This window comes from Oryctolagus cuniculus, chromosome 14 (assembly GCF_051225735.1).
Source record: "Oryctolagus cuniculus isolate XC-2025 breed Fujian yellow rabbit chromosome 14, ASM5122573v1, whole genome shotgun sequence".
NCBI classification, from domain to species: Eukaryota; Metazoa; Chordata; class Mammalia; order Lagomorpha; family Leporidae; genus Oryctolagus; species Oryctolagus cuniculus.
In genome coordinates, this window is record NC_142880.1 from 4598286 (window position 1) to 4622672 (window position 24387).

General features: G+C 56.8%; 1 protein-coding gene across 4 annotated transcripts in view; it reads left to right on the forward strand.

The window, feature by feature from the left end:
- Positions 1–24081, forward strand: part of RASGRF2 (Ras protein specific guanine nucleotide releasing factor 2) — a 217825-nt gene extending 193744 nt beyond the window's left edge. For all 4 annotated transcript variants that reach the window (XM_051854059.3, XM_051854060.3, XM_051854061.3 and 1 more), the window contains 9 exons: positions 1624–1736; positions 7587–7647; positions 7901–8004; positions 10169–10253; positions 12493–12690; positions 15206–15285; positions 16030–16147; positions 16582–16650; positions 20135–24081. In XM_051854059.3, the coding sequence (XP_051710019.3) occupies positions 1624–1736; positions 7587–7647; positions 7901–8004; positions 10169–10253; positions 12493–12690; positions 15206–15285; positions 16030–16147; positions 16582–16650; positions 20135–20227 (921 nt within the window). In that variant the 3' untranslated portion in view covers positions 20228–24081. The remainder of the gene's footprint in view (positions 1–1623; positions 1737–7586; positions 7648–7900; positions 8005–10168; positions 10254–12492; positions 12691–15205; positions 15286–16029; positions 16148–16581; positions 16651–20134) is intronic.
- The last annotated feature ends 306 nt before the right edge of the window (positions 24082–24387 follow it).

The window sequence follows — 24387 nt, forward strand, 5'->3', positions numbered from 1 at the left end:
AATACTCTGCCTGTGGCACTGGCATCCCATATGGGCACCGGTTCAAGTCCCGACTGCTCCTCTTCCAATCCAGCTCTCTGCTGTGGCCTGGGAAAGCAGTAGAAGATGGCCCAAGTCCTTAGGCCCCTTCACCTACATGGGAGACCCCGAAGAAGCTCCGAGCTCCTGGTTTCAGATCTGCACAGCTCCGGCCATTGCTGCCATCTGGGAGTGAACCAGTGGATGCGAGACCTCTCTCTCTGTCTCTACCTCTCTCTGTAACTCTGTCTTTCAAATAAATAAGTCTTTAAAAAAAATAGTTGTATGGTCTACCCCCCTTTATATATGTATGAGTGTGCTTCAACAAGTTTGTGGAAAATGGAATTACAAAGTAAGTTTTTTATGGTGCAAAAAAATTGAAAGCTATGCATAGGAGGGATCTTCAAATGGTTCATGAAAAATGTGTATTATGAAAAAACCATGCATGCATTTCCATTTTTTTGCATCAAAATGCACATCTTTTCATGCTATCTATCTTCCCACAACCTTTTTGAATTACCTGTACGTTGTCCCAGCTCTGCCCAGTGGCTGCCTCTTCAGCCTGTCACCTGTGTTCACTGGGCGTGGTCCGATCACTCCGTGAGGCTCCTTTATCCTGTAGCTCTTCCCAGCTCTGTGTTGACGGAGATGCCGATGCTGATGCTGGTGGAGACACTGATGCTAATAGCCTTCCAGGCCTCCCCAGATGACAGCTTGATTATTTCAACGGCTCTTTTATTGTTGGTGGCCATGTTTCTGGTCTTACTCATAGTTTAATGGAAAACCAGGCAATTCAGTTGGCCCTTACAGTATACCACAGGGTGTTCCTGCGGTAGGGAGTGGGTGTCCCATGGCATAAAGGACCGGCTCTGGACCCCACTGTGCAGTCAAGGATGATCCAGGCAGAGTCTGTCACCTCTTAGACTCAAAGCTGGAGAGACAGAAACGCAGCCCAAGACAGTGTCCCAGGCTGCAGGGTTCTCTCTCTGAGGAACCGCGGGATTTTGGCGTGAGTGGATATGCCTGCGTTGTGCACGGGGGTGTGTGTGAGAGGCCCTGACTGGAGGGGCCAGCAGGGGCCTCGTGAGCTCTAGGAAGGTCCCTGCCCAGTCGCTGTGCCTGTTCTATATGGTTTCCTGGAAGCTGCCCGGCGGGTCATGGGAATAATGCCGCCACATCGCCAGTCGGCATCGTTTATGGTCGGAACTACGACGGTATCTGATCGTCTTCGAACCTCTGACTTTCGTTCTTGGTTAATGAAAACATTCTTGGCAAATGCTTTCGCTCTGGTCCGTCTTGCGCCGGTCCAAGAATTTCACCTCTAGCGGCGCAATACGAATGCCCCCGGGCGTCCCTCTTAATCATGACCTCAGTTCCGAAAACCAACAAGATAGAACCGCGGTCCTATTCCATTATTCCTAGGTGGGTGGCATTAGAAATCCCAGCGTCGGGGGCCCCTCCCAGACCAACTGAATTGGGGAAGGGGGAGGGATTTCCAAGGGCTGTGTGCTGTGATTTGCACTCCAGCTTCTGGACAGTGTCCCACGAGTCCCGGAGCTTGGCCCTTCGCAGCCGTGCTCTGCAGGGATTCGTTGTGTTTCCTAGGACTTCGAGCTCAACAATGAGCTGAAGATGAATGTGCTGAACCTGCTGGAGGAAGTCCTCCGTGACCCCGACCTCCTTCCCCAGGAGAGGAAAGCGACAGCCAACATCCTGAGGTGAGGGGCGGGGGGCGGGAGGGGCTGCGTCAGCTCCTTGGTTCACAGGAGACATGAGCCCCTCGGGTCAGGAGGGTAAACTGGAGCATCCTGGGGCAGCCGGGGCCAGACGCTCATTTGTATAGTATTCTCTCTCCTCTCCTCCTTCCTGGGTGCTGTGGGGTCCGCCTGGTGTTGTCAGGGAGGAAAGCAGGTGCCCGTGTGTGGGGGTGGGGAGGAGGGTCCCACTGCAGACCCCACCCCATCCACAAAGCTTCGAGAGCTGGGCTGCAGGTGCAGCTGGCACTGCTGAGGGGCTCTGTGCACCTGCCTTGTGGGTGTACCGCCAGAGAGGGCGTCCGCGGTCCCGCTGGCTCTAGACCAGTGTTTCTGTCACCTTCTCCGCCTGGTTGTGCTGATGCAGGCCTGAAGCGTGGGTGTCCCCCCAGAGACCTCCTGTTTCCATGGTCGTTACACTGGGCCTCCAGGCAGGCACTGATCTTCCTCCGAGCTTCTGCTGGCGGTGGGGGGGCTTCCCTCCGGTCCCCTCCCTGTGGGTGAGCCATCTGCCCCAGTCTTTCATGGCTGCTGCTTCCGTCCCCATCTGGGGTGGGAAGTCCATCCCCCACCTCTGGGCCTGGGTCTCCTTTGCCTTTCTGACTTCTAGCTCCCTCCTCGTTTGCAACCTTGGGAAGTAATCCTCCACCTAGGCTAATCCTCCGCCTAGGCTAATCCACCCCCTTGCGGCGCCAGCGCACTAGGTTCTAGTCCTGGTCGGGGCGCCGGAGTCTGTCCCGGTTGCCCCTCTTCCAGGCCAGCTCTCTGCTGTGGCCAGGGAAGGCAGTGGACTACTTCCCACTCTGTGTGTGGTGTTTGTGGGATGCTTAGAGGGGCCGTCATCACTCAGTCCACCCTGTGGCCACGTCTCAGTGTGCTTCCCAACTGTAACCGTGCGTCTGCTTCGGATTTAAGATTGTGAACACAGAGCTGGTGGAGCCTGGCTCCAGTGGGCTGAGTGACTCTCCTGTTCTCTTCCTGGCAACAGTTTGTCATTACTTCCTGCAGCTTCTTGTCACGAACCAAATGCCTGGCCCCGCTGTTGAGGAGGGAAGGAGCTTTATTTTGGCTACAGTTGTAGAGCTTCATGCCCGAGACCAGGCTGTCCCATTGGTGCAGCCATCAGGGGAGGCTGGGGGCCGCAGCGGCAGGGCGTGTATGTGTGTGTGTGTGTGTGGTGGGGGGATGACCACCTGGCGAGCCAGGAAGCAGCAGGACAGGGAACACACTGTCTTCCGCGTCTGTGTGGCCTCCCCTTACCAAGCCATCATGATTGGATCATGTGTCTTCGCCCTAACAACCTCGTCCAATCTGATCACTTCCCAGCCACATAATGAGACCAAGTTTCCGCCCTTGACCCAGCAACCGTGAACATAGGTCAGGCGTGGGGACCCAGCCTGTCTCACATGGGCCATCGGGAAACACCCAAACCTTGGTGGTCATGCTCTTAGTCTAAACGAAAAATTTAGTTACTTTCCTACACTAGGTTTGCCTTATTTATTTAAAATGTTTTATTAAAAATGATATATTTTTATATTATAATGTATAATGTATTATATTATATAACATATAGTATATAACATATTATAATATATAATATATATTACAATGTATAATATATAATAAGATAATGTATAATATTATATATTATAATGTATAATATATACATTATAATTATATTGTATTATGTATATATAATATATTATGATATTATATATTATATAATATGCAATGTTATTATATTATAATGTATAATATATAATGACATTATATAATGTCCAATCAGGGTAAACGTTTAACATGTTTTTATGGTGAAAACACTCTAAAATCGCATCTTGTATGTTTTTATTATTAGAGAAATATACAACACATGAAGATTATCTGTTGTCATCCTGCTATGCGGGTGAACCCCAACACCTCTCACGCTCATTTGGCAATAACTTTGTACCGTTAGTCCACCTTTCCCACACAGCCTCCGGTCTCCACTGTTGAACTTTCAACTGCAATGAGCTCCCTTTTCTTTTTGCTGTCGACTCCATGTATGCATGGGATCCTACAGTCCTCGTCTCTCCGTGTCTGCCTGTTTCCCATAACATGATGGCCTCCACTTGCACCCTGCTGTTGCGAATGGCACGACGTCAGCGTGGTGTGACTGACGTTGCCTTTCCTCCTCCCTGCCGCGCTGGCTGCACACTTGGGTTGTCCCTGTTCTTGGTTGCAGGCGTCAGGCGTGTGCGCGTGTCTCGCCAGGGACTGGTTGCCTTTCCTCTGGGTTCACACCCACCAGTGGGCGTGCAGGGTTCCGTGGCGGTTCCGTTCTTAGCTTCCTGTGGGACAGCCGCGCTGGACTCGGCAGTGGCTGTGCTGACTTTGATTCCCACCGGCATGGTGCAGGGGCCCTTTGCCCTGCATCCAAATTGGCATCTGTGACCGCGTATCTCGTGTGACAGCTGGTCTACCTGGACGCTGTGATGCCTGATCTGGGTTTTGCTTTGTATTTCCTGACGATTAGGGATGTTGCGCGTTTTTTCACGGACCTGTTGGCCATGTGATGTCCTCCTTTGAGTCTATGGTCCATTTTTAATGGACTATTTAGTTTTTCACTGTTGAGTTGCTTGGTTGCTTGCGCATTCTGGTTATTAACCCCTTGTCAGTGCGTAGTTTGCAAACATTTTCTCCCGTTCTGTAAGTTGTCTTTTCCACCCTGTTGATTGTTGCCTTTGCTGTGCAGAAACTCTTTTGTTTGAAGAAATCCAGTTTCTCTATTTGGCTTTTGTTTCCTGTACTTTTGGGCTCTGAACCCCCCCCCCCAAAAAAAAAAACACTCCCTTTTTTTAAAGATTTATTTATTTATTTGAAAGGCAGAATTACAGAGAAGCAGAGGCAGAGAGACAGAGAGACAGAGAGAGGCCTTCCATCTGCTGGTTCACTCTCCAAATGGCTGCAACAGCTGGAGCTGGGCTAATCTGAAGCCAGGATTCAGGAGCAGGTGCAGGGGCCCAAGCACTTGGGCCATCTTCTACTGCTTTCCCAGGCCACAGCAGAGAGCTGGATCGGAAGTGAGCAGCTGGGACTCCAGCTGGCGCCCGTATGGGATGCCGACAGGACAGGCAGTAGCCCCACCCACTACGCCACAGCGCCGGCCTCCAGAAAACCTCTCTGCCCATTACCGAGTCCAGAAGTATTTCCCCCATGATTTCTTCTAGTTGTCTCAAAGTTTCACGTCTTAGTTTTAGGCCTTTAACCCATTTTGAGTTGATTTTTGTGCATAATGAGAGACACAGGTCTAGCTTCATGCTTGTGCGTGTGGACATCTAATTTTCCCAGCTCCACTGATGGAAAAGACTGTCCTTTCCCAGCGACTGTTCTTGGTACATTAACAATCACTGTGTGCGGCCGGATAGGCTTACTTTAGGGCCTCTATTCTGTTCCGTTGGACTACATGCCAGTACCATATTGTTGCAATAACTGTAGATTTGTAAAATGTCTTATTCAAGAAGGGGAGGGGGAGAGGGAGGGAAAGAGAGAGAGAGAGAGAGAGAGAGAGAGAATGAGAGCACCTACTCTTGTCTGCTGGTTCGCCCCGCGTCTCCCTGCAGCTTGCAGTCTTCCCCAGCTAGAGTCGGGAAGCAGAAATGTGATCCAGGTCTGTCTCCCGCCTGGGCGACCAGGTCTCAGGTTCTTGAGCTGTGACTGCTGCCTTCTAGCGTCTGTGTTAGCAGGGAGTTGGAGTCAGGGGCCAGGGCCAGGGGCTGGCCTGGCAGCACCGGGACAGTGCTCGCCCTCTAGGGCACCGCCGGGTGGTGTAACGCCGCCGGCTCTGCTCTGCCCTGCTCAAGACTGCTGTGGCTGTTGGGGACCCTTTGGGGTTCCACGCACATTTTTAGTGGCATTTTCCTAGTTCTGTGAAGGGATTTCAGTAGGGATTGCACTGCCGTGCAGGTCCCTTGGGTGGAGCGCGCAGTTAGCGGAGCTGGTTCTCGGGGTCCATGAACATGGGAGTCCTTCCATGCCCTGTGTCCTTAAAGGTCTCTCTGTAAACATCCTTCACCTCTGAGGTTAAATTTATTATTATGGGTTTTTTTTTTTTTGTAGCTTTTGGAAATGTGGTTACCTTCTTGGTTTCTTTTTCAGATAATTTGGGTTAATCTGCTGATTTTTGCACTTTTCCTTTCTTTCCTGCAACTCTGCTCATTGATTGATTAGTTCCAGTAGGTTTTCCATGGACTGTGTGGGTGGGAGCAGCTTCTATGCACAGTTATGCCATCTGCACACAGTGATAACGTCACTTTCTCCTCTCTGACTGAGGTGTGCTTTATTTCTTTCTCTTGCCTAGTTGTGCTGGCTATGACTTCTGGCACTATGTGAATAAAAGAGGGGAGAGTAGCATCTTGTCTTGTTGCAGATCTTAGAACGCCTCAGCTCTTCCCTGTTCAGTATGATGTTAGCTGTTGGCTTGTTATATCTGACCTTTATTATATTGGGGTACATTCCTTGTACACCTAATTTGTTCATAGTTTTTTTAATCATGAAAGATACTGGATTTTATCAAATACCTTTTCTGCATCTTTTGAGGTGATCATATGATTTTTGTCCCTTCTGTTCAGGTGGATCATGTTTGCTAATTTGCATATGTTGAACCATCCTTGCATTTCTGGGAAAACTCCCACTTGATCATAATGAATCATCTTTTTGCCATGTGGTTGGATTTTATTTGCTGGTATTTAGTTGAGTATTTTTACATCTGTGTTCATCCAGGATACTGGCTTATAGCTTTTTTTTAATTTTTTTATTTTTTTTTATTTTTTATTTTTTGTGGTTACTATATCCTTGTCTGGTTTTGGTATCAGGATAAGGCTGAGTTTGGAAGATCTCCCTCTTCTTCTATTTTTTGGAATATTTAAGAAGACTTTGGTGTTAATTGTCTTCAGTTGTTTGGTGAATCTCTTCAGTGATGCCATCTGGTCCCAGACTTTTCTTTGATGGGAGACTTTTAAATTAGTGGTTCATCTCACTCCCTGTTGTTGGTCTGCTTAAGTATTCTGTTTCTCCATGACTCAGTCTTGATAAGGAGTAGATGTGAAAGAATTTGTCCTTTTCTTCTGGGTTATAAATTTTGTTGCTGTATAATTGTTCATAGAAAACTCCAACAGCTGTATACATTTCTGTGGTGCCGTTGTGTTTTCTCCTGCTCTGTGTATTTAAAACACTGATATTTAGAAATCACTTTCTGGAAGTTATTTCCCATAGGGACATTTGACTAAAAGACACCAGGGCAATGAGGGTTTGTAGATCGAGAAAAGCTGTCAAGATCAGCCAATGGGAGGCCCTCTTGCTGCCAGTACCTCAAGGCACCACGTCAAACATGACCAGTCCATCCTGAGAGTTTTCCATCTACAGCAGGAAGTGACCTCGGAAGCCATTCGTTGGAGCTGGCACTTGGGATGAGCCCTATTTCCCGCTCCAGGTCGTTACTGCTCATCAGGCATACGATGTGCCAGTCCTGGTTGCTGAATAATGACCCGAGAGTTAGGAGTTTAAGACTGACAGGGAATAGCAAGGCTCACTTGGTGGTGGCTGTTTTGTTTATGACATCACATGTGACAGCTGGCTCCTTGCCCTAATTCAGCTCTGTTGATGACTGTTGTGTGCCCGTCACACCTGTGTTTCTGTTTCAGCCACAGCTCTGCCCAGGGACCGTGCCCCCCGAGCCCTCAGGCGTCCCACCCAGGGCGCTTGGCTGCATTCTGTGGCGTGGGTTCCAAAATGTCTGTCTGTTCTTCGTTGAGGATGTTTTGTTTTTCTTCTTTTTAGGGCCCTTTCACAAGATGATCAAGACGACGTCCACCTAAAGCTGGAGGATATAATTCAGACGGTAAGTTCAGCCGGCACGGAGCGTGCTCGGGGCTGGGGCTGTGGGGTGTTGCCCAGGTCCAGTCTGTGCAGCTCTGTGAACTGGGCCACCTGTGGGGCGGTGTGGAGATCTTTGAGCCTTCCAACCAAAGCTAGAACCTCAGGACGGGCTTCTAGCATCTGCAGACAGCGCCGTCTGCTGCCCTGCCCTGCCCTGCCATGGGTGACGGATGCCCCGCTCCGGTGGTCTCACGTCCCTCCCTTGTCTCACCCAGGCGGACTGTCCGAAGGCCGAGTGCTTTGAGACCCTGTCGGCCATGGAGCTGGCTGAGCAGATCACGCTGCTGGACCACGTCATCTTCAGGAGCATCCCCTACGAGTGAGTGCCGCCCCCGCGGCCGCTGTGCACCTGGGTGTGACGAGTGTGCCTGTGTGTGTGTGCCTATCTGTGTGTGTGCTGTTCCTAAGGCGGATGTGCCCATGAGTGTGAGTGTATGCGTGTGTACCCGTGTGTGTGCGCGTGTGTGTGCTGTTCCTAAGACAGATGAGGATGAGTATGTGTGCACGTTGGGGGCGGGGGTGGGTATGCACAGAGATGTGAATCCTAATAGCAAAGTGATCTGGCCCCACTTGAAAATCTCTTGGTCCCAGTGGACGTGGGGAACCCCGACTTGGGGACTCAAGACTGCTTCTTGTGTTTGTATCTGTGCTGGGGTCACCAAAGAAGCCGAGGTGCAGCCGTGGTTCTCAAACCTGTTTTTGGCCCAGGAACCACTGGGAAACTTAAAAGTTTGTTCCTGCAGGCTCCCGGGAGTTCTCATTCTGGTCGACTTGACTGAGGCCTAAGAAACTAGATTCTTTTTAAGATGAATGAATGAATGAATTTATTTATTTATTTATTTATGGCCACAGCCAGGAGCCTGGAACTCCATCTGGGTCTCCAAAGTGGTTGTCAGGGCCGCAGTACTTGAGCCGTCCTCCACTGCTTTCCTGGTTGCATTAGCAGGGAGCTGGATCGGAAGCGGAGCAGCCGGGACTTGAACCGGTGCTCATATGGGATGCTGGCACTGCTGGTGGTAGCTTAACCTGCCGAAGCAGAACTCTGGCCATGGAAGGCGTGATTGCAGCGAGAACCCTAGATGATTCTGGGTGATCCATAAGCACGCTCTGGGGAACCCCGCTCCGGGGTAGACAGTGTGACCCCTGTGACCAGGCGCTCGCCCGAGCCTTGCCATGTTCTCAGTGCAGAAGGGGACAGGCTCGTAAGTCCCCCTCCGGCTGACACTCTGGGGCTCCTTTGTTGGGACACAGAGCAGGTGTTGGCGCGAGTCCCTGCTGAACCAGTCTCAGCTGGAAAGAGTGGACGCACGGGGCAGAGAGACCGCTGTGTCGGTGACGGTGGCCAGCGGGTCGGAGCTGCAGGCCTGGTGCTGGAGCACGCACCTGCAGGCTCTCTTCTGGGCACTTTGTCGTCCTGTGCTCCCTGTCGCAACACTCAGAGACCCGTCTGTGGACGTGCGACAAAAATAATCAGGGCCGGAGCCACCGGCTGTTCTGAAGAGTTGAGTTAGGGACAGTGGATCTTTTCCCACCCACTTGTGCCACTGCCCCCCCCCCACCAGGTGCAGTGAGGACAGGGGGAGGGGCCATGACTCGTGTGGAGGAGGGTGAGGGTGGTTGCCCTCGGCCTGGTCTCGTCCTGGGAGCCCCGACCCCTGCTGCTGTCCCCCAGGCCTGTGTGAGCGTCTGCTGCCCATTTCTGTCTGTGGGCTGGGCATACCCCCTGCGGGATGCAGGCAGCTCTGACCCCAGGCCTAAGGCTCCCACGGGGACTCAGCCCCCATCTGTGTGGCGCAGCCTCTTGTAAGATTCTTGCCAAACGCCCATACGAAACAGCTCCTGCCGGTCACACGCCTGCTTGATCCAGGGCCCCACTCGCAAAGGGGCTGGACGAGCAGGACACGTGGGCAAGACAGGTCTTGCTCCAGCTGGGTCCCTGGGCCACCACCGGCCCCGGCCACGAGGGCAGGCTGCACGTGGGCACTGAGACGCACTCTTCGACTGCTGTTCTGAGTTTGGGGCAGAACAAAGCCGAGTCCATGCCCTGGTGAGCTGTCTTCTCCAGCCCAGGTCAGAGCAAAGCGCAGGAAACACTGGTTCTTCGTTAGCGTGTTTTGGCGGCGGCGGCGGGGGGTGGGGGGTGGGGGTGGGGGCTCACACCCATTGCTCAGAGCATCCTGGGAAAGCAGTCTGGGCGTCTGACGTGGTGCTCAGCGCCCGCGTTACTCTTGTGTTGGCTGGTGCTTTCCACCTTCACAGAGCCTTTATGAGGTCCCAGGAGCGGCAGAGTTGCCGGCATTCATCAGAGAAAGCTGGACACCGAAAGCTCCCTTTTCTTTTGGGTGCTGAGTGGTGAGATGCAAGCGCCGGGCTGTGTCTGACAGGCGTGGGGCACCGTTCCGGAGAGGCCGGATCTAACGCGTCTGATCAGGGGGTGGTGGCTGCAAACGTAAAGCGGTTTGTGTTTCCCTTGGAACTTGCAGGGAGTTCCTCGGGCAGGGCTGGATGAAGCTGGATAAGAACGAGAGAACCCCGTACATCGTGAGAACCAGCCAGCACTTCAATGACGTGAGTGGCCCGCGGCCGGAGCGCAGGTGCCCTGGGACCAGGGGACTGGCGTCTGCGGCCCCGCCCCTTAAAGAAGCACCTGCACCATCCCTTAGCTGTTTGTTTATTTTTAAAGATTTATTTGTTTATTTGAAAGGCTGAGTTGGAAAGACAGAAACAGAGCTTCCAGACAGAGCTGGTTACTCCCTAAATGGCCACAACAGGCAAGGCTGGGCCAGGCTGAAGCCAGGAGCCAGGAGCGTCACCCGGGTCTCCCACGTGGGTGCAGGGGCCTCTGCTGCTTTCCCAGGCGCATTAGCAGGGAGCGGGTTCAGAGCAGAGCAGCAGGGACTTGAACCGGCGCCCGTATGGGATGCCGGCATCACGGGAGGTGACTTAACCAGGTGCACAGCGCCGGCCCCTGCAACCCACTCTTTAAACAGAACGGATGGAGTGGTAGAGGCACGCTCGAGGGCTCTCAGAGCTCAGAGGTGTGGTCATCTCCAGGCCTGCGAGGCTCCCTCTGGGGGCCCACATCTGATGGCTGCCGCTCAGCAGGTGGACGGCTGCCGCTGTCTTCATCAGTGTTTCGTGGGCGCAGCTCGGAGCTCCCACAGCAGGAGCCGCGTGGGCCCTGGTGGTGGCGATGGTGGGTGTGGCGTGCACTCCTCCTCATTATGGCCATTCCGGGGTTGGCAGGGGCCCCTCAGGGCGCAAGCACCTTGTTGGCTGCAGCCGAGCAGCAGTGACCGCCCGCCCGCCCGCAGTCCACCGGCCGCAGTAACGTCAGGGGTTCCCTTACACCCGAGAGCTCTCCCCTGGCTCTGTCCTGAGGGTCTGGGTCCCAGGGCCGGGAGCAGATGTGAAAGTGTCTTCAGGCTGACGCGCAGAGGGGAGGCTCCCATTTCCAGCCAAAAGGAATAGTGGTGGAGTTTAAAAAATACCAGGAGGCCGGCGCCGTGGGCTCAATAGGCATACGGTGCTGGCACACGGCGAGCTGCAAGGCCACTGCCAAGGGAGGGTCAGGAGGGGGCCCATCCGGGCCGCTCGGAGAAGCAGAGCCCCTCTGTGGGGAGGAACCTCCACCACCTGTGCTGAGCCTGCACTTGGGGTCTAAGGGACCCTCACCGGCTGCCCATCTCCGCCTGCATGCCCCCTGCGTTGCACCTGCCACCCACTCTGCAGCCCCCAGACCACGCAGGCCCACTCACTCCCCCAGGACGGCACCCAGAGGCCATCGCGAGTCCTTCCTCCCACTCAGCTGCCCTTACCACCCCCACGCCATCAGGAACGAAATCCACAAACATCTCAGACTCCTCTTCACCAGCCCACCCTGCGTGACCTGCATCTCCTCGTTCCCGCCCCGCTGCCCCCCACCTCTCCGCCCCGACCTGCCCCTCACACGGCATCTCGGGAATGCTGCCCTGAAAAGTCAGTCCAGGCCTGTCCTCTGGCAGCAGATGTCAAGGACTCCCCCCCCACACACACACTCCCAGGCCACGTCCCAGCGGTTCACCCAGGCACCCTGCCCGTACAGCCGCCGGGGGCCGCACAGGAGCCGCTGGGGCCCCTCCCTGCAGTCTTGGCTCTGCGCGGCTCCTGCCTGCCTGTGTGCGGCTTCCCCTGAGTCCCGCCAGTCAGGGATGCAGGAGGGCGTTCCCAGCCCCTGGCACAATGCGGTGCCTGCTGTGCCTCCGTCCTCGGGCAGCAAGCTCTGTATCCAGGTCACTTGTTACCAGAACCACCGGGGCTGGCGCCGTGGCGCACTAGGTTAGTCCTCCACCTGCAGCGCCAGCATCCCGTGTGGGCACTGGTTCTAGACCCGGCTGCTCCTCTTCCAACCCAGCTCTCTGCTGTGGCCTGGGAAAGCAGTGGAAGATGGCGCAAGTGATTGGGCCCTTGCACCCATGTGGGAGACCCAGAAGAAGCTCCTGGCTCCTGGCTTTGGATCAGCCCAGCTCTGGCCATTGCAGCCATATGGGGAATGAACCAGCAGAAGGAAGTCTCTCTCTCTCTCTGCCTCTCAAATAAATAAATAAAATCCTTAAAGTCACCTCTTCCCCCCACCAACTGGATTCCAGTGCCTGCTGCTCTTGGTGCCGAGGGCGGCTGGAGTCCTCACGCTGCTGGCAGCCTCTGCAGGAATCTGATAGGGAGCCAGGCGGCACCTGCCGTCCTGAGAGGCTGCAGGGGATGCAGGTGCGCTGCTGAGCGCGCGGCGCCGGCTCTTAGGCGCCTCGTCGGCCTTCTGGTTTCCCAGATGAGTAACCTGGTGGCCTCCCAGATCATGAATTACGCCGACATCAGCTCCCGCGCCAACGCCATCGAGAAGTGGGTGGCGGTGGCCGACATTTGCCGATGCCTGCACAACTACAACGGCGTGCTGGAGATCAGCTCTGCCTTAAACAGGAGCGCCATCTACCGGCTGAAGAAGACCTGGGCCAAGGTGTCCAAGCAGGTGAGTGCGGCTGCGAGCCTCCCGCTGCTGGAGTCCCCGGCGCCTGTGCCAGGAGAGGGCCCCTGCCCCTCGTCCGCTCCTGTCACGGGCACTTCCAGAACTTTCCCTCGTGTTCTGGGGGCAGCCGTCCTGCCCCTGTCAGTCAGGAACGCTCCCGGAACTGAGGCGGGGGAGGGCGAGGCGTGTAGACCCCCTGAGTGGGGGATGCCCCATCCTGGGGGGGGGAGGGGGAGGCGTGTAGACCCCTGAGTGCGGGACACCCCGTCCTGGGAGGGGAAGGGGGAGGCGTGTAGACTACCTGAGTGCGGGACCCCTAGACCCCCTGAGTGCGGGTCGCCCCGTCCTGGGGGGGGAGGGGTGTAGACCCCCTGAGTGTGGGACACCCCGTCCTGGGAGGGGAAGGGGGAGGCGTGTAGACTACCTGAGTGCGGGGACGCCCCGTCCTTCGCTCCCCTCCTTCCTCCCCCAGACTGAGGGCAGAGGTAAGGACCCAGGGCCCCAGGGCCCCGCATCCGCCTTGCTCCTTGTCGTCCGGTCATGGATTTGGAGTTGGGGACGGTGACCACTATGAGCAGAAACAGTACTTCCATGGCCCTCTTTCATGGAACCCAGCTTGCCCCGCCTATTTCCATCCTATAATTTCTTTTTTTTAAAAAAAAATTTTAGGTTTATTTGAAAGGTATAATTACAGAGAGAGAGAGGTCTTCCATCCGCTGGTTCACTCCTCAGATGGCTGCAACAGCCAGAGCTGGGTGTCTTCCAGCTCTCCCATGGGGTGCAGGGCCTGCTGCTTTCCCATATGTGTTAGCAGGGAGCTGGATCAGAAGTGGAGCAGCCGGGACTCGAACCGGCACCCACACGGGATGGTAGCACTGCGGGCAGCAGCTTTACTCATTACACCACAGTGCCGCCCCATCGCTCCATGATTTCAAGGTTGCATGGAACTGCCATTCCCACCCCCGCCCCCGCCCTCTGCTCTGGGCCCCTGGGCTCCCTGGCCTGCTCCGTGCTCCGTGCTCCGGGTCGCTCCGCACAAGCCCACACAGTCTGCCTTCCTCGTGTGGGTGATGGCTGGGAGCTTGCATCCTTGGGCTTGCCCTGCCCCTCGGTGCTCCCAGGTGGGCACCAGAAGTCTTCACCACAAGACAAGTGCCCACCCTTTCCTGTCTCATCCATGTCTTATGGGTGCCTGTGGCCAGGGGGTCCCCATCAGGCCTCTGCTTAGTGTCCTCAATGTGCCCACCCAGAGTGGGGGAGGGGCGTGGCAGGGGGCCCACCTGGAGGGCCCAGGCCTCAGGAGGAGCTCAGGTGTCCTGCGGGGTTCCTCCCCCGACTCTGTGTTCCCGCACAGTGCTTCAAGCCCCCTCAAGGCCTCAGCATGGCTCCTCCCTGGCCCCCAGCCTGCCCCTCCCCTCGGCTAGGGGTGCCTGCACTGACCGTAGGGTGGGGATGGTTAGATGAACATTGGAGTCATTGTTGCGGATTCTGACGTGTCACCTGTAGAGATGCCGTAGGCTGGCCGTCTCCGCCACACCTGTGCGCAGCCTGTCCTCGGGGGGGGGAGGGGCCTGCAGGTGCGACCTGCCCACACCTGTGCCTGCTGTGGACACCTCTGTGGTTCCTCGTGCTTGGGACCGGAGCTGGGAGGGGTGCGGCGGGCCCAGCAGGGTCTGCACACTCGGAACCCTGCAGGTGTCTGTCCCTGGCTGTCACCGCCAGGCCGACTGTGCTTGTGCAGCTTCTTGGAGGCAGGACCGGCCCCGCACCAGGCAGGGGTCTCCCAGAGCCCCCCCCTGGTGTCGGTAGCAAGGCTCCCCTTCGGGTTGTTCTGAAAACCCCTGAAGTTGTGCGGCTCCCCACCAGGCCGGGGCACAGTGGTCCGAGGACGCTCACCCTGGGCCTTCCCAGGGAGCTGGAAGCTGGAGGCACTGCCGAGCTGTCACCAGGACAGGGTCACCGTGCCCTGGGGCCACCGCCCGCTGCCCTGTGTCCGTGGAAGAAACCGCAGACGGCCTTGAGCCGCAGCGTGTGTCTGGGTCGGCGTCACCTGGGCTGCTCTCACAAACCGTGAAGGTGGTCATGGCAGCAAGGGGGTGGAGCGGAGGACGGGCTCGGGCAGCAGCAGGGCGGTGCCCTGTGTGCCGGGGCGCTGCTCATCGGTGCTGCCAATCGGTGCTGCCGATTCCCTGGAAGAGCCCCTCCCGGAGCCCTCCCATAAGCCTCTCTCCCACACACCTTCCAGTCCTCCACGCCCTTTGGCTCCCCGAGTTGCAGTTCTCCTGCTCTGAGCCCCGTGCGCTCGTTCCCGCTAAGTGTGTGGCTGTAGCCACCTTTCCTTTCACAAATGTGAACACAGTGTCCCCCCTACCTGTAGTGAGAACCGTGCAACACAGTGTCCCCCCTGCCCGTGGTGAGAACCGTGCGCCGGCCCTGCCGCCGTGGAGGGAGCTGCACATCTGTTGGCAGCTTTATCAGGAAAGGCCGTACCCACCAAGCCCGTCTCTTTTGTTTGCAGACGAAGGCTCTAATGGACAAGCTACAGAAGACGGTCTCATCGGAAGGAAGATTTAAAAACCTCAGGGAAACCCTGAAGAAGTAGGTCTATCTTGGTGTTACTGAAAGTGCGGAGTTGCGTTTAGATGATTTGTGTAGCGAACCAATCACGGGCGACTTCCTGCTTTGAAAAGGAAAGCGAAGGGGAGGTAGCCATGGAGACCAGGTGCGCGGCGGCCAGCCGTGGTCGGCTCAGGACCGTGTCTGAGTGTTTACCGAATGGCGGGCTCCGTGCTCAGACCCCACGTGTCTTCCTTAGGCCCCTCTGCAAACTAACAGGAGAAGCTGTGTTACCTCTGTTTTACCAACAAGGAGGCCATGGCTCACTTGATAACTGATGGGGTTGGGATTCAGGTTCAGATCTTTCTCACTCAAGTTCATGTTCTCAACCTCTGGCCTCTGGCTGGCCCCAGAACACCAAGCAGAGAGTGAACACTCCAGAGCTCTGGGCACGTCAATTTCCCCTTCCGGCTCTTTAATAAGCTGAGGCCATGGAGGCTTTCTTCAGCCTTGTCCCCTCAGAGCAGCCTGGCCAGCCCACCAGCGCTGCACACAGTGACCGATAGGTAGTGCCTGTCTGTGTGTGCCTCAGACAGCCTGTGGCCGGACACGCCGTCGGCGCGAACACGCCGGGAGCAGGGGATGCTGGTTTGTGCTGGTTCTGTGTGAGGTGTGTGAGCTCTGCGTGTCGCCAGGCTGCTTCTGAAGTGAGGGGCGAAGGCGTTGGTGTCCGGGAGGTAGCGCTCGGTGCAAACGCGCGTGCGAACATGCGCCCTGCTCTTGCAGCTGTAACCCGCCCGCAGTGCCCTACCTCGGGATGTACCTGACGGACCTGGCCTTCATCGAGGAAGGGACCCCCGACTTCACTGAGGAAGGCCTCGTCAACTTCTCCAAGATGAGAATGGTAGGCGGGAGCCGGGGCTGGCTGCTCACTGCAGCGTGGGCCAGGCGGCGAGCACAGGCGCCTGGCCCGATGCTGGCTGGAGCCGCACGCTCTCGGCTCACAGCCTGGGTATCTCCTAAGACACACAGTGACAGACAGGCTAGAAGCTCCTTGCAGGTTAGCAGCGAGGAGCCCGTGGCCGAGAGCGCCCAGCACTTGCCCCTGCAGGCCTGAGCCCCGCTCTGACGGCCGTTCCCTGACTGTGCACTGAGCTCCCTCTCGCTCCCGGTGTTCCACGTGGCGCCTAGAAGGGCAGGAGAGCCGTGGGCGTAGAGCATGACCAAGCCAGGGTCACCGAGGCCCTTGGGGGCAGGGCTGCGCTCCCCTGGGCGGGGCCCAGGAATGGGCTGGACTTGGGGAAATGCGTTTGCTTTCTTTTGCCGTTGCTCCTGTAGATCTCACACATCATCCGAGAGATACGCCAGTTCCAGCAGACTTCCTACCGGATAGACCATCAGCCAAAGGTACCGTCGTGTGCGTGCGTGGGAGTTCACCAAGAGGGTAGCGAATTAGAAAGCAGTGGTAGGCTTGAACCGCAGTGCGGAGAGCTGGCACACGGCACACAGATTCAGACAGTAGAAGATCTCAGTGCGTCTGACCAGGAAGAGAAGCAAGAAGGCAAAAGGGAGATGGATTCGACTTTGCCTTCCTTCGAATTTACATCCTCTGTGTCTGCGCCCCATGGCCCTGCCCCTCCTCCTCCCCTCCCCCTCCCCTTCCTCTTCCCCCTGCCTGCCACTGTCCACTGCTGATCTGCTTACGTCCAGCAGAGTCCCGTCCCCGAGTGCCAGGCACACAGAGCTCCCTGAAGCCCTGCAGTGTACATGTCACACGGCCCATGTCCATTTCCTTCAGAGTAACCTGTACACTCATGACATTGAACCTGAAATCTACGTCTTTTTGTGAGTGGAACGTGATAGAGTTGTTCTAAAGCTCAAAAGGGAGGGTGGGTAGGAAAGAGGAGGGAAACAGACCGCCGAGAGCGAGCTGGGAGATAGGAACAGCACAGGAGACTGGCGTGCCCTGGAGCTGGAATCCACAGCCCGGGGCCGCACGGCACAGAGCTGCAGCGGCGGTGGAGCAGAGCCAAGTGCAGGCGCAGACACCAGCCGTGTGGGCCTCGGATGCGGGATCACGAGGCGCCGGAGAGCGGCAGGAGGGAGCCGACCACTGGCTGAGCGGGAGCGAGGCTGGAGCTGCCCCTCTGTGCCGTTCACAGGGACGAGTGCACATGAGCTCCTTCCCCAAGCCTAGAAGGGAAGAGGTGCGTCTGATCTGAATTCAGGAAACTCAGGACTCCCAGGGTTCAAAAGCCTTCTGAGGTACAGAACGCCAAAGCCGTGGAAGACGAGCCTGGTCACCCACACGGAGAGCTGTCGCTCCCCCTCTTCATGGAGGAACGACACAGGACCCTGCGCTGTTCTTTCGTCTGCTCGGCCCTCCCCGGGTTTGCTGCTGGTTCTTCCCGGGTTGGCTGCCGACCCCTCCACCTCCGTGGAAGGGCGGTTCCCCTGCCACTTTCCCCACTTCCGCGGGGGAGCGGCACACCGCCGGCTGGCTCTCTCGGGGGCTGCTCAGGTGTTCCTTCAGATAGATGTTCCTGGTGCATGTTGTCTCTCTCCTCCTTTATAGTCCTCTTCCACCAATCCTAACTCTGCTGCCCACACGCCGAGTACGCTGCTCTCCTCCAATCAGGAGCAGGTCCTGCAGCTCAGTCAATCAAATTGGCGAGAGGCAGCTGTGTAGAAGCTGTTGACTCCTCTCCCAGCGCCATATTGTGGGAGAGCAGATGCATAGAATAAGTCTTAATTCCAGTAACTTAGTCTAGTCCGAGTTGCTCCCCACAGAGAGCTTCCTGTGACAACAGTCAGGTACTCAAACTCCAAATACCAGCAGCGGCTAGGAAGCAGCAAGGGAGACAACGGAAGTGCATACGGATACAGCTGTGAGAGAGCAGACAGAACTCAGGTCACAGAGAGGCAGAAATGGCCGACAAGCATGTGGGAAATGGCAGCCTCACCAGTGAAAAGAAAAATGCAGATATGGTGAGAACCCCCTCACGCGTCAGACTGACACAAGTGGAAGACGAGGTGCGGTGGTAGTGAGGGTGTGGGAGAACAGGCGTCCCGGAGGCAGCGCCCACGGGCTCAGAGCCCTTGCTTGCTTCTCATCTTTCACGTTGTCCCCTGCAAGGACACACGGGGACGCGGAGCACCTGGGACCCTTGGGGGAGAGTGCAGCGGTGCAGCCACGCTGGGAACACGTGCCCCTTGGAGGTTGCTGGAAGCGCTGACTGTGCACCTAGCTTGCAACCCAGCGACTTCTCTTCAGAACGTGCCCCCGGAAAGCCTCGTGGAGAACAGTTAAACATTTTGCAATACTGATCGCCAGAATTTAGGAACAGCTGGCCTCCCGAGCGGCTGGGTGGTCCCAGCGTCCACAGAGGAGTGTCGCTGTGCAGGGAGGGGCAGCAGAGTCCTGACCCCTTCCACAGGGAGCGCCCTGTGCCGAGTGCAGGGAGCCAGGCACAGCAGACTGCCCGCTCTGCGCTTCACGGAACGTTCTAGACCAGGCAGAGTTAACACCTGGTAGCAGTCTGTTTTGGGAGGCAGATTGATCAAAGAGGTGCACCAGGCGACCTAACGGGGGAATGCAGTACAAGGATACTTCCAAAAGTTGGTGGGAAATGGAATTAATTGGTGCAAAACTTGTAGAATCCGTGCGTGGTTTTTTTGGTAACACAGATTTTCTGTGAGCTTTTTCACAGCCTCTTCTGCACTTGGATTTTAGTAACTGTTTTTGCACCAAAATAAGTTCATCTTTTCATTCCACGTCCCAGCACCTTAGTATATACGTAAGTCACATGAGGGCAGGCGCTGGTCAACAGTGCCCAAACCGATCATTGCACACGCGTACGCTCTCTCTCAGCAGAGCGACATTTTCGTGGAAACACTTCACGCCCCCAGAGCCTCCTTCCTAGGGTCCTCTCCTCCCGTTTCCCCGCCACTATCTCCCTGGCAGAGGCTTCCCACGTGAGCACTGGGGAGCAGGCAGGCGCCGTGCGGCAGCAGCCGCATTAGGGGCCTCCGCTGTCCCGCGCTGTGGGTACTGCAGCAGTGAGCGCTGTGCACAGCCCACAGTCAGGAGAGCAGAGCCGGATGCAGTGTAAGGACTAGACCCTGTGTGACTGGGGGCGGGGCGATTTCTGAAAGTGCGTGCTCAGACGTCTGGGTGGGGGGCACACGGAATGACGGTGGCATCCCGGAGGGAGGGGGCCAGAGTTGGGGGAGCGGAATGGGAGGAGACTAGAGACATTCTGTCTGTTTTGTTCTGGGTTTTACATTGACAATACAGGGGGACTTTGGAAAGTTCATGGAGAGTGGGATTAACAGACACGTTCATTTTGGTGCAAAAAAATTGTGAGGCCAGCGCCGCAGCTCACTAGGCTAATCCTCCGCCTGCGGCGGTGGCACTCGGGGTTCTAGTCCCGGTCGGGGCGCCGGATTCTGTCCTGGTTGCTCCTCTTCCAGGCCAGCTCTCTGCTGTGGCCCGGGAGTGCAGTGGAGGATGGCCCAAGTGCTTGGGCCCTGCACCCCATGGGAGACCAGGAGAAGCACCTGGCTCCTGCCTTCGGATCAGTGTGGTGCACCGGCCGCAGCGGCCACTTAGGGGGTAAACCAACAGAAGGAAGACCTTTCTCTCTGTCTCTCTCTCTCACTCACTGTCTAACTCTGCCTGTCAAAAAAAAAAAAGTTTGAAAAAAGTTTGAAAGCCACGTATAGTTTTCGCATAACGCACCACATTTGCCATGAAGTTTTGAAGACTCCTTGTGCGTTCATGGTTAGTTAGATAAAAGCTGTGGGTGCTTGAGAGATGTCGCAGCGCTCAGATTCCAGCGAGAAAACCTGTGTCCAGGCAGAAGTCAAAGCTGGGCTCTTCCCTTCCCAGGTCACTCAGTACTTGCTGGACAAAGCGCTCGTCATAGACGAAGAGACGCTGTACGAGCTGTCACTCAAGATTGAGCCTCGACTCCCTGCTTGAAGACCTGGCCTTGCCCGCGATGCCCCAGCGTTGTCACGGAGGGCGGGACGGACAGATCTACGCATGCACACGGCACGCCAGGCAGCGGGCACGGGGAGACGCCGCCAGTCTCCCACTGCACCCACAGAGATGCAGCCAGGCTGGGGTTCTGCCTCCAGCCAGAGAGAAACGCAGCCATCTGGGTTACAGACAGACTCGGGGTGGGGAGGCGCAGAGACGGGTATGGTGGGTGTTGATTGGTGGCATGTCTGACCCGGGGAGGCGCCAGCAGCTGTCGTGCTGCAGCCGGTGACAATGTGAATTCCACCCTGTCCCGAGCTCTGTTAGACCCCGGGGCTGAGGACCGTGGGAAAGATGCGCAGTGTTTTTCCCGGCACTTTCCTGGCCTGGGTGCACCTGCCAGCGCTCCAGGACCGACGGCTGCCATCACAGTTGCTTTGCTGCGAGCTTCCCAGCAGTGCCGAGGCTTCGGCAGTGGGGGCGGCCGGCCCACGCATGTGCATGGCGCTCGGTGCATGGCCAGTCTTCAGAGCCGAGCCGGCCTGTTCTGAAGCTGCCTTCCGGTCTCTGGGCAGCAAGACAGGAAGGAGACGCTGGAAAACAGGTGGATCCATCGGTGTGGCTCATTCTTAAATACAAACGGCCGACCCCAGAGGGTTGCAGCCAGAGGCCGTGGTGGGGCAAAGGCGGGGTGGGGCCTCTTCCTGAGTCTGCCAGTCCCAAAGAAGCCGACCTCCTTGGGGAGGCAGCTGCACGCTCAGCCCCACCCACAAGACTGTGGCCCAAGAGAGCAGGCCACAGGGTGCTGTGGGTGCACTGGGTCTCCAGGCGGAGCGGCAGACGTTACTGGGGTCGCCTCTGACCTGGCTCTGCGGGTTTCCTCTCGCCCTTCCAGTAGGATGGGGCCTTGTTCGATTTACACAGACCTCTGTAGGTCCACGGTCAGCGTTTCCTCTGTGTGTGTGTGTGTGTGTGTGTGAGAGAGAGAGAGAGAGAGAGAATAAAACTGCTAGTGGGATTTCCCCGAGTGCTCACTCGTCCACGTGCTGCTGGGGATCAGCGCTCCCCGACCCAGGCCCCATGGTTTGAGAGGATGCCGAGGTGTGTCTGAGCGGGAACACTGCACGTGCGAGGAGAAGGGGCGCTGCTGCCCCACAGCTCTACCTGCCGAGCGCCAGGCACAGGGGCTCCTCCCGCTCCCTGGAGCCCGGGAAGTGGCCTTAGCTTTCCCGAGAGTGGCAGGTGTTGAAGAAATAGGGCTATGTCCCCCTTCACCTCCCTCCTCTCTTCTCAGGGAGACTGCTGCTCTCAAAGGAGGAAGAGAGAGCGGAGCTCTTGTTAGCCGAGCCTGCCGCACCTGGCCTCTCGTCTCAGAAGCAGCACGGCGCTCGCTGACCTGACCTGGGCACAGGGTCTCTGCGGCTGTTCCCCCTCCTTGCACTTTAGCGATGCTGTTAGGACTGACGGCCGACTGGCAGAGTTCACTGCTGGCTCTCGAGAGCCGGTGGAAAGCCGGCCTCAGCGGCCATCTGTACATAGCTTCTGCAGAGGGGCCCTCTCCGAACACAGCTATCTACTGAACTACCACATCAGTCACCGAAATAGTCATCGCAGTCTAAGGACTCGGAAATATTTTCAGTAGTTTCTGTTATCCAACAACACAGCACCGAGCCCGCGACGGGCTCCTTACTGATACCTGATGTTCTTTTTAAGGTTGCTTGTTTCTCTTTGGCTTCCAATAAGAGGTTGATGCATCCTGATGCATGATGACAAGGGCAGGGGCTGCCCGGATTCTACCCATGCCTAACTTTCTCTGCTCAGTGCTCAGAAACTGCAGGTTGGAGATGGCAGACGCCACTCACACCAAACACCGCCACGTCTGGCAGGGATCAGTGTTCCTGGGAGGTGAGCTGAAACCAAGAGAAACCCGTGTAAGGACCACGCACCGAGTGCGTTTGACAGCCACAGGGTCACCACGGGGTCACCGCCACCTGTAAGTGGTGGTGGTGGGGGCAGATGTGAGTTTGGATTCTGCTTCTCCCTTGCAAATGTTCCAGGGGCACTGCAGCCATTCCTGTGGGAGAAAAACAGGAAAGGGAAGAATTCTCAGATGTGCCTCCCCTTTGGGAATGCAGCTTTTCCAAGGACAAAGCTTTTGCCCTGTTCCGCATGGGGCCTTGGAGGCGCCACCCAGTGGTCAGCTGTGGGCACTGCCAGCTGCTCTGCCACCGTGCAGCATTTGACAGCGCTGCTTCCTGGGGCTGAGCCCAGAGCACCCCAGCTCCCCCTGGGTCAAGGCCCTTTATGGACCTGTGTCTTCTGTGGGCCACGGGTTCTGAAGGCTCCATCTGGTCACATTTAAATTCCCCGGGAGCAGCGTGTGGTGTTTTTATTTCTCCCTGACGAGGTGCCCAGCCCCTCCCGCCCTCTCAGCATGTGCCTGCGGCACCCAGTGGGTGCACTCCTGGGGTGTCTCCTCCATTCTGGTCTGCGAGGCCCGATTCCAGGAGGGGATGGGAGGCCAGCCCGTGGCAGCCGAGAGCCAGTGTGCGTACTGCACCGCACCACTGACCCAGAAACCTGGAGGTCAAATCGCATTTCATGCTGTGAGGGCGAGATGGATACACAGATTTTGCACCATCAGTGGGATGCCCTGAGCACCCCTGCAGGATGCCTTTGGTCCAGGGTGGCCACAGGCCAGAGCTCTCACCCGAGCCGACTCAGGGGTGAGGTGGAACGCTGAACGTTGCTGCTCCTCCTTGGGGCCCCTCGGGGGGGATTCAGAGAGGGAAGCGTGGCCGCGGCTGCGAGGCTCCCAGGTGCTCTGGCACCAAGCCTGCCTTCACTGCTGGTTAAACTCCAGTGCATCCTAAGCACTCCTCACGCACCAGTGGGGTCCTCCTGTTGCCACGTGGACTGAGATGCGCAGGTGTCCCTCCTGCTGCTGCGGGAGACGAGGCCCGGGGCCAGCAGTGAGCGGGAGGTACGAAGTTCCTAGAAGAGTCTCCCTGGGAGACTGCCATCTCGGGGAAACCAATGTTTATTTACAAGCACAGCATTTTCTTTTGCATTTCTTTTCAAAGTTGGATGGCATTTCCCCCTTGAAAATAAGTTTTCCCCTTGCTAGAAAGCATAAAATGTTTTCAACCCAACCTGCAAAGTTTATGATTTTTACTACTATTGAAATGGCATAAAAGATAATACACCCTTTATGACGGAGGGCCAGAAGGGATCTCCAAATAGCCCCCGTCTCCACTGCTGTGAGAGATCGGACTTGACCGTGGAGCTTGACTTCAAGCGAAGGCAGGGCAGAACCGGCGTGGAAAGCAGCCGTGGCTTCTTGTAGGCGTGATCACGAGTGATTGAGAGAGTGACTCGGGGCAGCCGCCACCCAGCACGCCCCCGACATCGGTTGCACTTGACCTGATGGCTCCACGGTGTCTGGTGCACCCCAGGGTGTTGTGTGCAGGAGCAGGTTCTGAAGGGGCGCTGAGCATCCCTGCCTGGAGCTGGCCCGGGTCGCCGCCCACCGCCCAAGGCCTGGGGCTGGTGCCTGCCTCAGCGGCCGAGTGGGCAGAGCGGTCACCTCCCAGGGCTGCTGGGCACCTGGGGTCGGACGGGGACGCGCTGACCTCACAGGTGACTTGGTCACTCTCGCAGAAGATGTAAGCGTATTTCTTGAGTATCTGTGTGTGTGGCAGACACGTGTCAGTCTGAGACACATACCGTGTGTCCAGTACCCTGCACATGTGTGCTTCCAGCAGAGGGGTCTGTCCTGTGGCCCAACACTTGCCCAGGGAGGTGTGGGTTATGCCTGTATGCAGATTAAACTTCGCCTTCGTGACTGCTTGGAACGCGCACCGGTGTCTTTCTTTCCCCTGCCCGCGTGTCTCCGCACCGTCTCCCTCACAGCCGCCAGCTGTGCCGATGCTTTTTCTGTTCAAGTTCGCGGGAAAAGCAGCTCAGAAGGAAATTAATTGCACTAAGTGCGCCTCCACCCAAGAACCTTCCCGCCCTCCCCCACAACCCTCCGCGCGCCCTCCGACCAGCTCCTCAGGCCCAGGTCGAGTATAAAATTTTGCCATGGGTTTATAGGGCACGAGCGAGGTGGGCGCTGCATTATTGGCTCCACCTGCGCCGCCCCAGCCACCGGCCCACGG